The following is a 12,884-nucleotide window of genomic DNA, read 5'->3' on the forward strand; positions in this document are numbered from 1 at the left end:
GCAAATGTTTATGTGGTCAGATTTGTCAGCCTTTTCTTTTATTCCTTCCAAATTTTGAGTCACAGAAAATCTTTCCTTATATTTAAAGAGAAATTCACCCATGTTTTCTTCTATTACTAGTATGGTTTTATTTTTTATATTTATATCCCCAGTCCACTTGAAGGCTGCTCTTACATATTACATGAGATATGGACCTAATTTTATCTTTTCCCAAATGGTTACCCTGTTGTCCCAGCACTGTTCATGAAAATGTCCATCTTTGATCCAGTAATTTTAGATACAACCTTTATTTTATACTAAATGTCTGTATGTAGTTGGGTCGATTTGTGGGATTTCTATTCCATTCCACTGGTCTTTTTGTCCATACTCTTTTAATTTCAGAGGCATTACAGTATGTTTTAATATCTAGCAGGGCTAGACTCCCTCCATAATTTGTTGTTTTTCAGTGTTTCCTTGGCTATTCTTGCATGTTTGTTTTTCCATATGAACTTTAGTATCAACTTGTCTAGTTCCATTAAAAAGCATGTTGATGCTTTTATTGGGTTTGAATCAAATTTGTAAATTAACTTAGGAAGAACTGAGATCTTTACAATGTTGAGTCATTCTATCCAAGATCACACAATGTCTTTTCATTTGTTCAAGTCTATTTCTATGTCTTTTCAAAAGCATTTAAAACTTTTCTTCATTTAGGTTTTACGTACTTACTGTTAAGTATATTTCTAAATATTTCTTATTTGTTGCTACTATAAGTGGAGTTTCTCTACCATAATGTCCTCTAACTGGTTATTATTTGTGCATATGAAAGCTATTAATTTTTGTATGGTAATTTTATATCCTGCTACCTTTAATGTTTGGGTTAGCTTTATTATTGATTTTCTAGACTTTCCCAGATATACTATTAAAGTTATGAAATACAGAAAAACTTTCTACTTTGTTGCCATTCTTATACTTATTTTTTTCTCTTGTCTAATTGCATTAGCTAATATCTCTAGAAAAATTATGAATAGTAATAGAGATAGTGGGCATCCTTGCCTGGTTCCTGATCTTAGCAGAAATGCCTCTAGTATTTCTCCATTAAATAAGACAATGGCTTTAGTTCTAAGGTATAAAAAGTTTATCATGTTAAGAAAATATCCCACAGTTTCTATTTTCTTGAGGGTTTGATCATGAATACGTGTTGAATCCACCCATTATTTTGAAAACTGATAAATAAAGGGAAAGAATCTAGTATTTATCCTGCCTTTTCTATATAATCTATACATGAAGGTAACCAAATATAAGGTTGGAAAAGTTTCTCTTTATAGAATTATTCCAGCTAATAAACAAAGAATAAATTATGGAATAAGAACATCACTATTTGCAACCCCTAATGAAATAGTCAGTGTGGTCAAAGATGCTACCATCATGAAAAGAGAGACACCAGGTACTACATACCTCCTGATGAAAGTATACCTCACTATTTATGAAGTAGTCTTGCTATTTATATATTTTAGAGACAGAGACAGAAAGAGACAGAGAAAAAGAAAGAGAATCTGGATGTGATCAAGCCTCTAGCTCTAAGCATCAATGTACAAGAAATACAAGAGACAGAGGAAAATGTCAAACACCACCACAGGGATGCAGTTAGTAAAATACAGTCATGGGAAACTCTATTGAACAAATAAACTGATTTCTTCAACCAAAAAATCAAGGGGGAAAAAAGATCAAAATAGAAGGAAACCCTATATATTAAGAAACTTTAAAGACATATCAACTAATTGCAATGTATGAGTCTTATTTGAATCACAATTCAAATAAATAGTAAATAAAAACATTTTAAAACAATTTAAGATAATTAACACAATGTTTAAGACAATTGAGGCAATAGGAATGTTGACTGGATGTTTCATTATATTAAGGAATTATTGATTTTTTTAATATTATTGTTAATATTTTGGTTATTTTTGTTAATAAGTAAGTCCTTATCTTTTTTTTTCAACTTGAAAATAAACATATTCACAATCTGTAAAACATAAGTCCTTATTTTTTTTAGACATATATGGTATTTACAGGTGAAATGATATTATGACTAGGACTATAATATCATGGAGAAAGAGGTGGCAATATTTACAAAACAGGATTGGACATGTATTGATCATTGTTGAAGCTAGTGATGGGGGTACATCAGTTTCACTATTTTCTCTGTCTTTGTATATGTTTGAAATTGTCCATAACAAAATGTGGGTTTTTTAAATTCTGCATCTATTATACTTAACATTTAGACCAAGTGAGATGACACACTCCAGAATGTGATGTAAAGAGCCAAGCACATCCCAACCGTTAAGCAGTGCGCACCATTGTCTATCAATGAACCCTTGAGGGCTAACGGCCAGCAAGGCAGCCTCTGGCCATCACCTCCTGCACCTCTCTCCACAGGCACGAAGAATACCCAAGGTCCCTGTAGCACAAGGGTCCCAAGGGTCCTCGGGGCAAAAGTCAAGAAGGAGGTCCTGATGGATATTTTCCCCAGGAGTCCAGTGATGAGAATCCTGCCTTCCTCTCCAATCCTCAAAGGACTCCCAGCTCCTTGTCTTTCTCCCTCCCACGCGGGAAGCCCCACACTCACATCATTCTCCGAGGTCCCACAGAGGATGCAGGATTTGCACTCTATGCACTGCCACTTGTAGGTCTTGACAGCCTCGGTCATGTTCAGGGTGAATTGCAGGCAGGTGGGGTGACCTGGAGGAAGCAGAAATGGCAGCATTAGGGCCAGAGGGTCTGACCTGTTACCCCTCAATGCCACAACATCATGGCCGACTTGGAGGGAGGGTGGGGTAGCACGGGTTGGGGAGTAAAGTGGGAGCCTGGTTGGAACCCTACCCACCATCCTCACCACCACCCACAGTTACATCAGATCAATGCCCAAAGAGAGAAATAGGTATTAAGCCTTTTGCTGGGGAGAGATGTCATCCAAGTCCTCTTGCCCTAAGAGCCATGTTCCCCCAGAGATGTAACTAGTTGATGAGGACAGAAAGTGGTGATCAGAGAGAAAGAGAAAGGAAATCGCACAGCACAAAGCGACACCATGAGAGTCAGCAGCATTATCTCCCCGGCATCAATTGTGGTGGGAGGTAACACATATGGGCTATTTGCAGCTGAGCCTTCTGGCCTGCAAAGCTGTGCACACTGCCTTAGGGCACCGGGGAGGAGATCAGAGGGAGCATGTGAGGCTCCCGGGGACAGAGCTCGGGGGGCACTGGGAGGCACTACACTGCTACCTAAGGTGTCCATGCCAACGCCCAGGGGACACGCAGAAGTCCACGCCCTGCACAGTAACAGGCCCTGTGGAGGGAAGCAGCCTGGCAGGGAGGGCGAAGAAGTGCAGCGTCACTGCCAGGGCACACAACAGCCAGGTCTACCCTGAAAGGACTCATCACGGGCTCCAACTCTTCTCTCCATCCTATGTATCACGTTAGCCAAGCCAATAGTAAGAGCAGGGAGGGACATTAATGTGACCTTAGAGGACCCAGCCCCAGCAGACCTACACCGGAGGCTTGGCCTGCAGAGCTGGGCTCTGCTCTCAGCCACTGCCCACCCAAAAGAGAGACACCGGCAGCAGGACGACTGTGAGCCGTACAGTGTGAAGACCTTGACCTCCTATTTGGCCGGGAAGGGAAACTTGGATGATGTCCCCAGGTTTCCCAGGGCTGTGAATCAGACAGGAATCTGCCCAGACACCCTGGGCAAAGCCCTATACTGACTCTCTCACAGAAGAATTGACAGTTTTGCCTATTGCTAGGGGTTCACCCTTCTCCCAATTCTGCCAAATCCACCATATAGTGCATGTGTCGCCTCTTTCACGTGAGGGATTGTGAGCTTCTAAAGAAGGATAGCATAGCAAAAAAAAAAAAAAAAAAAAAAAAAGGAAGGATAGCATAGACGGGGCACCAATTAGGGGCAACCAACATAGCGTCCAACCCAGTGTCCCCCACAGACAGTCAAGATCCCACGCGGTACCACCACTCCTGGGCAAAGCCACATCCCAGCAAGAGGCCCCCATTTCTTCTTTTCCAAACTCTCACAGAGTTCTATCATTGTCCTTTGGGGGAAATACTGTCTATTCAGTCAATATAAGGACCCTTCAGATCTGGGCCGCCACCAATGCAAACCACACTGAGTTATCTCTGAGAGTGAGAGTGGGGACAGAATGACTCATGGTGAGGGGAGTTGGGGACACCTAGCAAATAGCAGGTGGGAGCATTGAGGAGGGGACTGATCTAAAAGCATTTCTAGGACTTCTCAGGAGCCATGCAACTTAGAAACCCTCACAGCTCTGAATAACCCTCTCAAAGTGACACCATGCCAATGACCCTGGGGAGAGCAAAGCCTTACGTTAAAATCCTGGATGCACATCCAGCTGATATTCCTGACAGCATCTCAAAGATCTGTCTAAGAACACTAGCCAGGGTTGTTCCCTATTCTGATCTCTCACACAGAACACTGGGATGGGAATAGGAGAGAAAATACCAGTTTGAGATTCTGGGTGTTCTGGGCCACAGATGCCCAGGTTCTCAGGACACCTGGGAAGGTTGAAGATGAATTCATGGAGCATATACCTAGAACAGCAGGTTGATGTTGCCCTGTTCCATGGCCTTAGGGCACACCCAGCCACAACCAGCCAGCTTACAGTAATTGTTCATGAACTAGGGTTTATTGAACACCTGCTAGGCCAGCCATGACACTAGACAGAAAAGATACAGTGGTGAGCAAGACCCCCACCCCCAAATCCCTCTAGTCTGGTCAGAGAGAACTCAAATTAATAAACTACCCACATACCTATTTACCTATAATTGTGTAAGTACTGTAAAGAAAAACCATAATTGGCATTGAAAAATCACAAGAGAATCGAATCTAGTCTGAGATGTCAAGGAAACCTTCCCTGAGAAAGATCTTTAAGCTGATACCTGGCAGATGAGGAGGAGTTAGCTGAGTGGGCGAGGGAGAGGATTCCACGTGAGGAGAACAGCACGTGGAGAGGCTCTGAGCAGTGGAGGAGCTTGGCAAATTCAACAGAAGGGAAAGGCCAGTAGGCAGAGGCTTGGCGAGCAAAAGGAGGAGGGCAAGAAGTGCCCAGAGAGGTAGCTACAGCCAAGTTACGTGGGCACATGTGGCCCTCATTTAAGAATTTGGGGCTTTAAAATCATTAAAGCATTTTGAGCAAGGCAGTGACTGAATTGCCTTGTGTTTTTAAAGGAGCATTCCTTCAGCACGAGGGACCTTTGGGTGGTGAAGCAGTTCTGAACCTTGATTGCAGTGAGTTACGTATTGATAAGATTGCATAGAACTATACACATACATGCATAAACACACATGTGTGTGAATGTAAAACCAATAACATATGGATAAGGTCTGCGATTGCATCGTGTCAATTGCCTGGTTCTGAGAGTGTACTATGGTTACGGAAGATGTTACATTGGGGGAAACTGGGTGAAGAGCGCATGGCACCTCTCCGTAATATATTTTGTAACTTTCTATGAAGCTATAATTATTTCAATATAAAAAGTTGAAAGGGTCTTTTTAAATACGGAAAACACAAAGAAAAATTTAAGTCATCAAAAAGGAGGGAAGGAAAGGGAGGGAGGGAGGGAGGGAAGAAGGGAAAGGAAGGGAAAGGAAACGAAAAGAAAGGAAAGGAAAGGAAAAGAGGAAGGAAGGAAGGAAAGAAGGAAGGAAGGACGGAATGAAGGAAGGAAGGAAGGAGCTACTGTCTAAGGAAAGAACTGGGGGGAGGCGGGCAGAGGGAATGTAGAGATGTAAGAATTGTTGCCAGGAAACTAGTTTGGAGGCGGATGCTGCTGTTAGGAGAGAGACAAGGATGGTGGAGGTGGAGATTGGAGAAATATTAAAGAAATCATTGACAGGACTTGACCATTATTTGAGCATTGGGAGTGTGGGAAAGAGATGATGAGAAATAGTCTCAAGATTCCGACCTAAGAAACTAGGTGGGTTGCAGTGAAACTTACTCAAATGAGGAAGACTACAGAAAGCATACAGGGACCGAATGGAGGAGGGGGAGGAGTACCCTCTTTTGAGCATGTTGAATTTGGGAAGTCTGTGACACTTTGGGTGGAAATGTCAAGCGGATGGTCGAATATAGGGGTTTAGAGTTCAAAAGAAATATGAACTAGACATATAAATTTAGCAGCTTTTGCTAAATAGGTGGTCATTGAAACCATGAGAGTTAATGAAATTATCTAGGAAAAGGGAAAAAAGAGAAAGGAAGAGGAAAGAAGAGAGAAAAAAGTCGAGGACTGAGCTTTGAGTAACTCAACTATTTGAAGATCAAAAGAAAGGACCAACAGAGGAAACTGGAAGGATGGCTGGAGAGAGGTAAGACGCAAACCGTGCAAGTACGGGTCACAGTGGCCCAGAGAAGAGCTTTCAGGAAGGAGAGGGTGGTCAGCTGTGTTGACTGCCAAAGGTTCATGAGTTTGTCAGTGCTCGATAAGGACCCTGAATGAGCGTGTGCTGACAGAGCTGAGCAGAAGCTGCCCTACTAATAATAATACCCTCATCAGTGTCACCTTCCCTGGGAAGGAAGGTCAGGACATTCCAGAGCGTGACATGGAACTCCACAGCCAGCTGTGCCTCTGGATGCCTCCAGGGTTGGGGGGGGGGGGGGTTGCGTGCTTCATGAAGCCGACAACACTCCCTAAATATTTACTGAGAGCCAACTCTCTTTTCAAGACCTCTCGACCACTGTGCTGAGCTCTGAAGACATTTTCTGGGATAGCTTTGGACCAGTGAACAGTAGCAAGTGGGCTTGAGAAAATCCTGTTGGAAGTGTCTCAAAAAATCCCATGGGCTTTCTCTGTGTTCCGGTTTTGAGAAAGTCACCAGCCTCCCCCCAAAGACCTTCACACCCAAAGGAAGGGAACGAAGCTCACACAGCCTCCACCCCAGGTAAAATGTAGGACTAAGATTAGCCTCAGCTCTGGCTACAGAGCTCCTTCAGCTCAGAATTCAGACTCAAGTGGGAGAGGAAAGGAGGGGATGCAACTTCTCAGCTGGGGAGGGTGAGACACAAAGAGTTAAGTCACCCAAGCTGCCATTAGCAGGTGCAAAAACTAGGCCCAGAACTAAGTCCTCCTTTCTGTGCCACCAGAACAGGTTGCCTGTCTGCTGCCTTTCTCTACAAACAGGAAAAGTCATTTCCCAGATAAAACTATAGGGATAAGACTTCTTATCTACCATGGAAATGACTGGAATCAAGCATACTGTTGGACAAAAGGAAAAGTTGCTAAGGAAAGTGCTAGAAGCCCATATCTAAGTTTTACTGCTAGAACTCCTTATTTTTGCCCAGAACTAATTTCTAAAATCCTTGGAAGTAAGTGGATAATAGTCTTTCCAATTCAAGGGTGGTAGAAAATAAAGAGGCACATTGGCAGTAAAGCAATTTACTTATGGCCACCCACTACTTAAAGATTCCTGTCTTAATCTCTTTTGTAAAATTAACCATCATTCTCTAATGTGCTTGCTTGGAAATCTAGATTTTCCATATATCCAGTTTTCTTAAAGCGAGGAATACCTGCATTGCTATTTAAATGGCCCAATGGAGTGCAGGGGAAACAACACTTTCTGGGTCCCCTGGGTGAGATGATTCAACAGGACATTTATAAGATTTCAATTACCAAAATGGATTTAGAAAGTGGCGTGGTGTGCATGATTCATCCCAGCCAGATCATTAAAAACCAAGTCCTTCCTGAGTGTTCCTCCAAATTTGTTCTATTAGGAGGGTTCAATAAATCTTCTGCCCGTTTGTTCAGTTGGTCCAGTGGTGAACTTGGTGTAAAGATACATTCTTAATCCAGCCCTAACCCCTTCCAAAACGGACCTCAATCTTCCCTACAAGTTGAAACAGGAAATATAACCCATGGCCACCATGTGCAGAGACCTAACTTCTGGACAGGGCTTTCAGACAACGGAGATTTGGCTTTGGGGTGCTATTTCAGCAGCTGGGTAGAAAAGGGAAACCAGCGGGATGTGAGACGCTTCGCAGAAAGAAGATTGTTCATGAGGTTGGTATGTATGAAATTGCAGTCTACTGAACTCAGTGAAAAAGAGAAGGCAGGCATCTGAAAGCAGGGACTGCCCCCTTGCCATGCGAAGGATACATGTCATGGCTTTCCAGAACCCATGTGCATAGACGCTGGCAATGTTCAGGACAGCAAACAGGAGTTCGTGGTATTCGAGTGAGAAGGCACACAGATAAATATCCAGGCAAAACCAGTGTTCGTTTTATATTTACAGCTGCCTACTTCCACACATGCTCATACACAACTGCCCACACACATGGATATTTCCAACCTTTTAGGGACAAAAATATCTAAATATACCTTGTTGATTGAGTTCACATTACAACTGTGACTTAGAAGCTAACAGAGCCATCAACCAGTCAGTGTCACTCTGTAGATACTCAGCACAGTGAGAGAAACACAGTTCATTTTCAACAAACCCTGGGCAAAAAGAAATCTACAAATGGCTATGACATGTGTCTCTTACATTATGATCCTTATTAAAAGAGTTTTTCATTACATTATTGCCAATATTTAATTTGGACTAGGCTAAGCCACATCACTGATTAAATTAGAGCTCCAGAAAAAAAATTATCTCGCTAGGTATGTGCTGAAAACATAAATAAAATAGATACAAATAACTGTGGAACCAGCATGGTCTATTATTTATTCATTGTGAAATTATAAACACCCAATTTTATTTTAGTACCTTATTCATCAGTGTTGATCTCTTAAAAACTAATTTCTCAGGAAAGGAAAACCTAAATATCCATGGTTCTCAGGCAAGTAACTGCAAAATTCAAATTGCACTCCTTGGTCTGATGCCTGGTTTATTAGAAATCATATTATATAAAATATGTAAGATCGATTCCAATCTGAAAAAGCACCAAAAACAAGACTCCATAGGCATTCATTAGAAAATAATTTGGCTCAAATTTCTAGCGGTTCTCTATATTCATACACACATACAATTTCTAATATTTACATATTGCAAAAATATATAAGAAGCTTTAGCTAAAGAATTTATGCACAATGCAGTCAAATCTGAATCACCCATGTTAAAGAGTAATTTGCGGAGAAACAAATATTACTAGCTCACTTTAGGAAGCCATCTCACTCCATCAGATCCATTCATTTTCACTTATCCTCTCTCTCCCTCTCTCCTTCTCTGTCTCTCTCTGTCTCTGTCTCTCCCTTCCTCCCTTTCTCTCTTTCTCTCCTTATCTTCCTCTTTCTAACCTCCTCCACTTTGAGACCCAGTTTGTCAGGTGGAAGAAGGAATGAGGCTCTGAGTTATTATACTTAATCTGCAAAGGGAGGAACCAATTCTGAGCCATCAAGAATTTGAACTCTGTGCACATACATTGTGACAAGCCTGTTATCCGGGCACTGCTTCCCCACATGGATTACTTCTCCAGCCCTGATTTGCAAACCTTCTACAATGATCTACAGGCTTACCTCCCATCTGCCCCAGATGTTCTTCTAACACTAAGACATCTACAAATCAAGGACCACAATGGCACTCCAGAGGCACCTGCATGGGTCCCTTTTTTCTCACCATTTTAATGTACTTCGAAGAAGACAAAGAAGAGAAAGAGAGTAGAAAGGATAAAGACCATACAGACAAAAACGCATTCAAAATAAATGATGGTGTATGCCATGGCTGCCTTTTGCTTGGCTAAAACACTTTACCATCAGCAAGTCTGACCCATCTTAGGGGTCTGTTTATCCCCCCTCAAAACTGTCACACTCGCGGGCACCCAGGTGTCACACAGGAGACAAGCCACAGGGATTGTTGCTTCAATCATTATCATCAATAATCATAGGAAGCCATTCATGCAAGAACATTAGGAGCACTTTTAATGGGCTAAATCACTAAGGGCTCATGGCTCCATTCTCAAATGGCCCTAGAAATTCCCCAAGTTTTCATGGTCAAGTGTGGTCTGAGTAGTCTCATATATAAACCTGAGGGCATTTCAGTTGGTCCTCTTAAAGTGAAATAAGGGGATGGGACAGCCTTGACCTGGTTTTATATAACTTACCTGACTATCCCAGGTTGGGGCCAAGGTACCAGAAAGATGTCAAGAACCACCGTAATGATCCCAGTGCCCCTAATTAGTCACTGCAGCTGAGTACCAAGGATAATTTATTCACTTACTCATTCCCTCAACCGTATTTTTTGAATAAATAAATGTGGCCAGCAGTGTTCTAGGCACTGGGGATACAGGAGTGGGGAAAACCAAAACCTGCCCTCATGGAGCAAGTACCACAATTTGATATATGATGCAGCATCTGAGTCCCTGAGAAAAGTCACTTTGCCTCACAGGCCTTAGTTTTCCAATATATTAAATGAAATGATAGGAACCTGTTATCCATGAAGCTGTGGCTCTGTCTATGCCACCTATAAACACTATTTTTAGAGATATTCGTGATCCCAAGTTGCCCATTTGGTTGGTGAAATAAACAAGCCTTCTAAATTTTGCCAGCTGACACTCAATGTGAAAGAAACTAAGAAGGAAATTAAAGTAACCAGTTAGTTCTGCTAGAATTTCTGGCAAATATTCCACTGAACTAGCCCACTCCTAGTCCAATACCACGACAGAAAGCACAAGAAATCTAGAAACCAAAAGCACTTTTCATCAACCACACCACTCACCCCCATGCAAAACACTGGGCCTGTACAGATGGGTGGTCAATGAGTCTGCAGCCAGCAGAGGCCTTGGGTAAGGTTTCATCATGAGCAATATTGAGCTGTTTGTGTGACAGTGGGCAGATATTGCCAGGCAGGAATGGAAGGAGAGGGTCACCAACATGAGGCAACACAGGTTAAGTCTCCTTCTAAATCTTTAGTTGGAACTGTAGATTGGAGGCAACCATCTGCCAAAGTGATGCTTGTCCCACAGCAGTGCATGGAGCCCTGACTGAATCGTTGTCCAGAGCCCAACATCAATATTGGATGTGAATCCCTGACGTTGGCTGTGCATATCAGGCCTCTCTGGACATCATGAGCATCTAGCCATGGGCGCTGGCTAAAGGCTTTGGGTTTTCTTTGGAAAAGTGAGCCCGAAGAAGAAATTGTTGCTCAGATTGGAGACCCTGCAATCTTCTGTCTGGAAGGATTTTATGGTATAATTGATAGATAGCTGGTGGAAAAGAGCAGTGATTAGTCAACACTTGATTGTCTGTGATCCTCCAACTGCTGATCTTCCATGAATTGGAAGATGGACTCACGGGTGGTCTAAGTTCTCGAGTTGTCTGAGGAGCTTTGCGATGGTATTCCATTTTTTTCTTTCAAAAATATTTCAGAGTTGTACCAAGTCAAAAGAAAAATGATGCTTTCTTGCTTTTCTGGCCTTTCCTATGTGCTACTGGGAAGCAATCATAGAAGTGCCTAGAAATAGAGGACTGACAGTGTGTCCATGACACTTAAACACTTTGTCTTTCATTTTATCTTTTAAATCATTTTTAATTCTAATTTTGAGGGTTCTTCTGACTTTGTGATTTACTTTATTGTGATCAGGTTCTTATAGAAAAATAATTCTATTGAATTTGACCAAATTCAATGAGCACCTACAACTGCCAGGAGCTATACTAGGTGCTGAAGTTTCAAAGATGAATGAGGCGTGGATCCTGCCTTGAGGAGTTCAGGTTTAGGAGGTGTGATAGGCAGCCTCTGAGATGACCACCAATGATCCCCATCTCTTGGTATTCATAAGCTTGTGTAATTCTCTCCCCTTGAGGGTAGGCTGGACTTAACTGACTCATCTCTAGCAAGTAGAATATGACAGAAGTGATAGGATGTCACTCCTAATATTAAGTTATAAAAAGACTGTGGCTTTCATCTTTGGCACTCTGTCTTGTGCTTTCTCACTCATTTGCTCTAAGGGAAGTCAGTTGCTGTGTTGTGAGATGTCCTTGGAAAGGTCTCAGTCCAACTTCCTGGGAGGAAATGAATCCTGCTAAAAACCATGCGAGTGAGCTTGGAACAGGATCCTCTCTCAGTCGAGCCTTCAGATGAGACCATAGCCCTGGATGACAATCTGACTGCAACTTCATGGAAATCTTGATCCAAAGGCACTCAGCAAAACCACACCTAGATTCCTGACCAATACAAACTATGAGATAATATTTATGTTTTAAGCTGTTACATTTTGGAGTAATCTGTTATACAGCAACAGATAACTATTATAGGTTATATCTTTTGAAATGACTATAATACAATGTAATAAGTGCTATAATAGGGGAATGAATAAAGTGCTTACAGATGGAGAAGCAATCAATAATGGGAAGCTTGGGGAAAGGCCACTGAGAGGAGGTAGCATTTGAGCTGGGCCTTGAAGGACGAATTTCCTAAGGGGAAAAAAAGGGTAAAGAGGATTACAGGGAGAGGAAATTGCAAGAAAGTTAAGGTGCATGGTTTATTCAGGCAAAGTAGAGTAGCTCAAGAAGAGCAGGAGAAAAGGGAAGTGGCGAAAGATGACGCTGAAGAGGTAAGAGGAAAGATTGTGAAGGGCCCCTTATACAGGCATACAGATTGGAATTTGACTCTGTAAGCAGTGAGGAATCCTCAGAGTTTTTTAAGCAGGGACCTGATTTGCTTGTACCCATGCTTTAGAGAGATGACTCTGGTGGTTAGGACAGAGGGTTTAGTGGAGATGGCTAGGGCAGGATGACCAGTTACAATATCCATTTATTCAAAAAATTTTTATTGAGCACTTACAATGTGCCAGGCACTGTGTGAAGTGCCAAGCAGTGAATAACACAGATAAAAGTTCCTACTCCTATGCAGCTTATGTTCTAGTGGGGGCACTAGCCCAGGGCCAGCCTAGA

At 42.2% G+C, this 12,884-nt stretch overlaps 1 protein-coding gene across 1 annotated transcript in view; it reads right to left on the minus strand.

Annotated features, from left to right (window-relative positions):
• DPF3 (double PHD fingers 3) overlaps window positions 1–12,884 on the minus strand; it is a 244,019-nt gene that overhangs the window by 17,897 nt on the left and 213,238 nt on the right. Inside the window, exon 9 of the mRNA XM_057542703.1 lies at window positions 2,606–2,718. Coding sequence (XP_057398686.1) covers window positions 2,606–2,718 — 113 coding nt within the window. The remainder of the gene's footprint in view (window positions 1–2,605; window positions 2,719–12,884) is intronic.

This window comes from Balaenoptera acutorostrata, chromosome 3 (assembly GCF_949987535.1).
Source record: "Balaenoptera acutorostrata chromosome 3, mBalAcu1.1, whole genome shotgun sequence".
Classification (NCBI taxonomy): Eukaryota; Metazoa; Chordata; class Mammalia; order Artiodactyla; family Balaenopteridae; genus Balaenoptera; species Balaenoptera acutorostrata.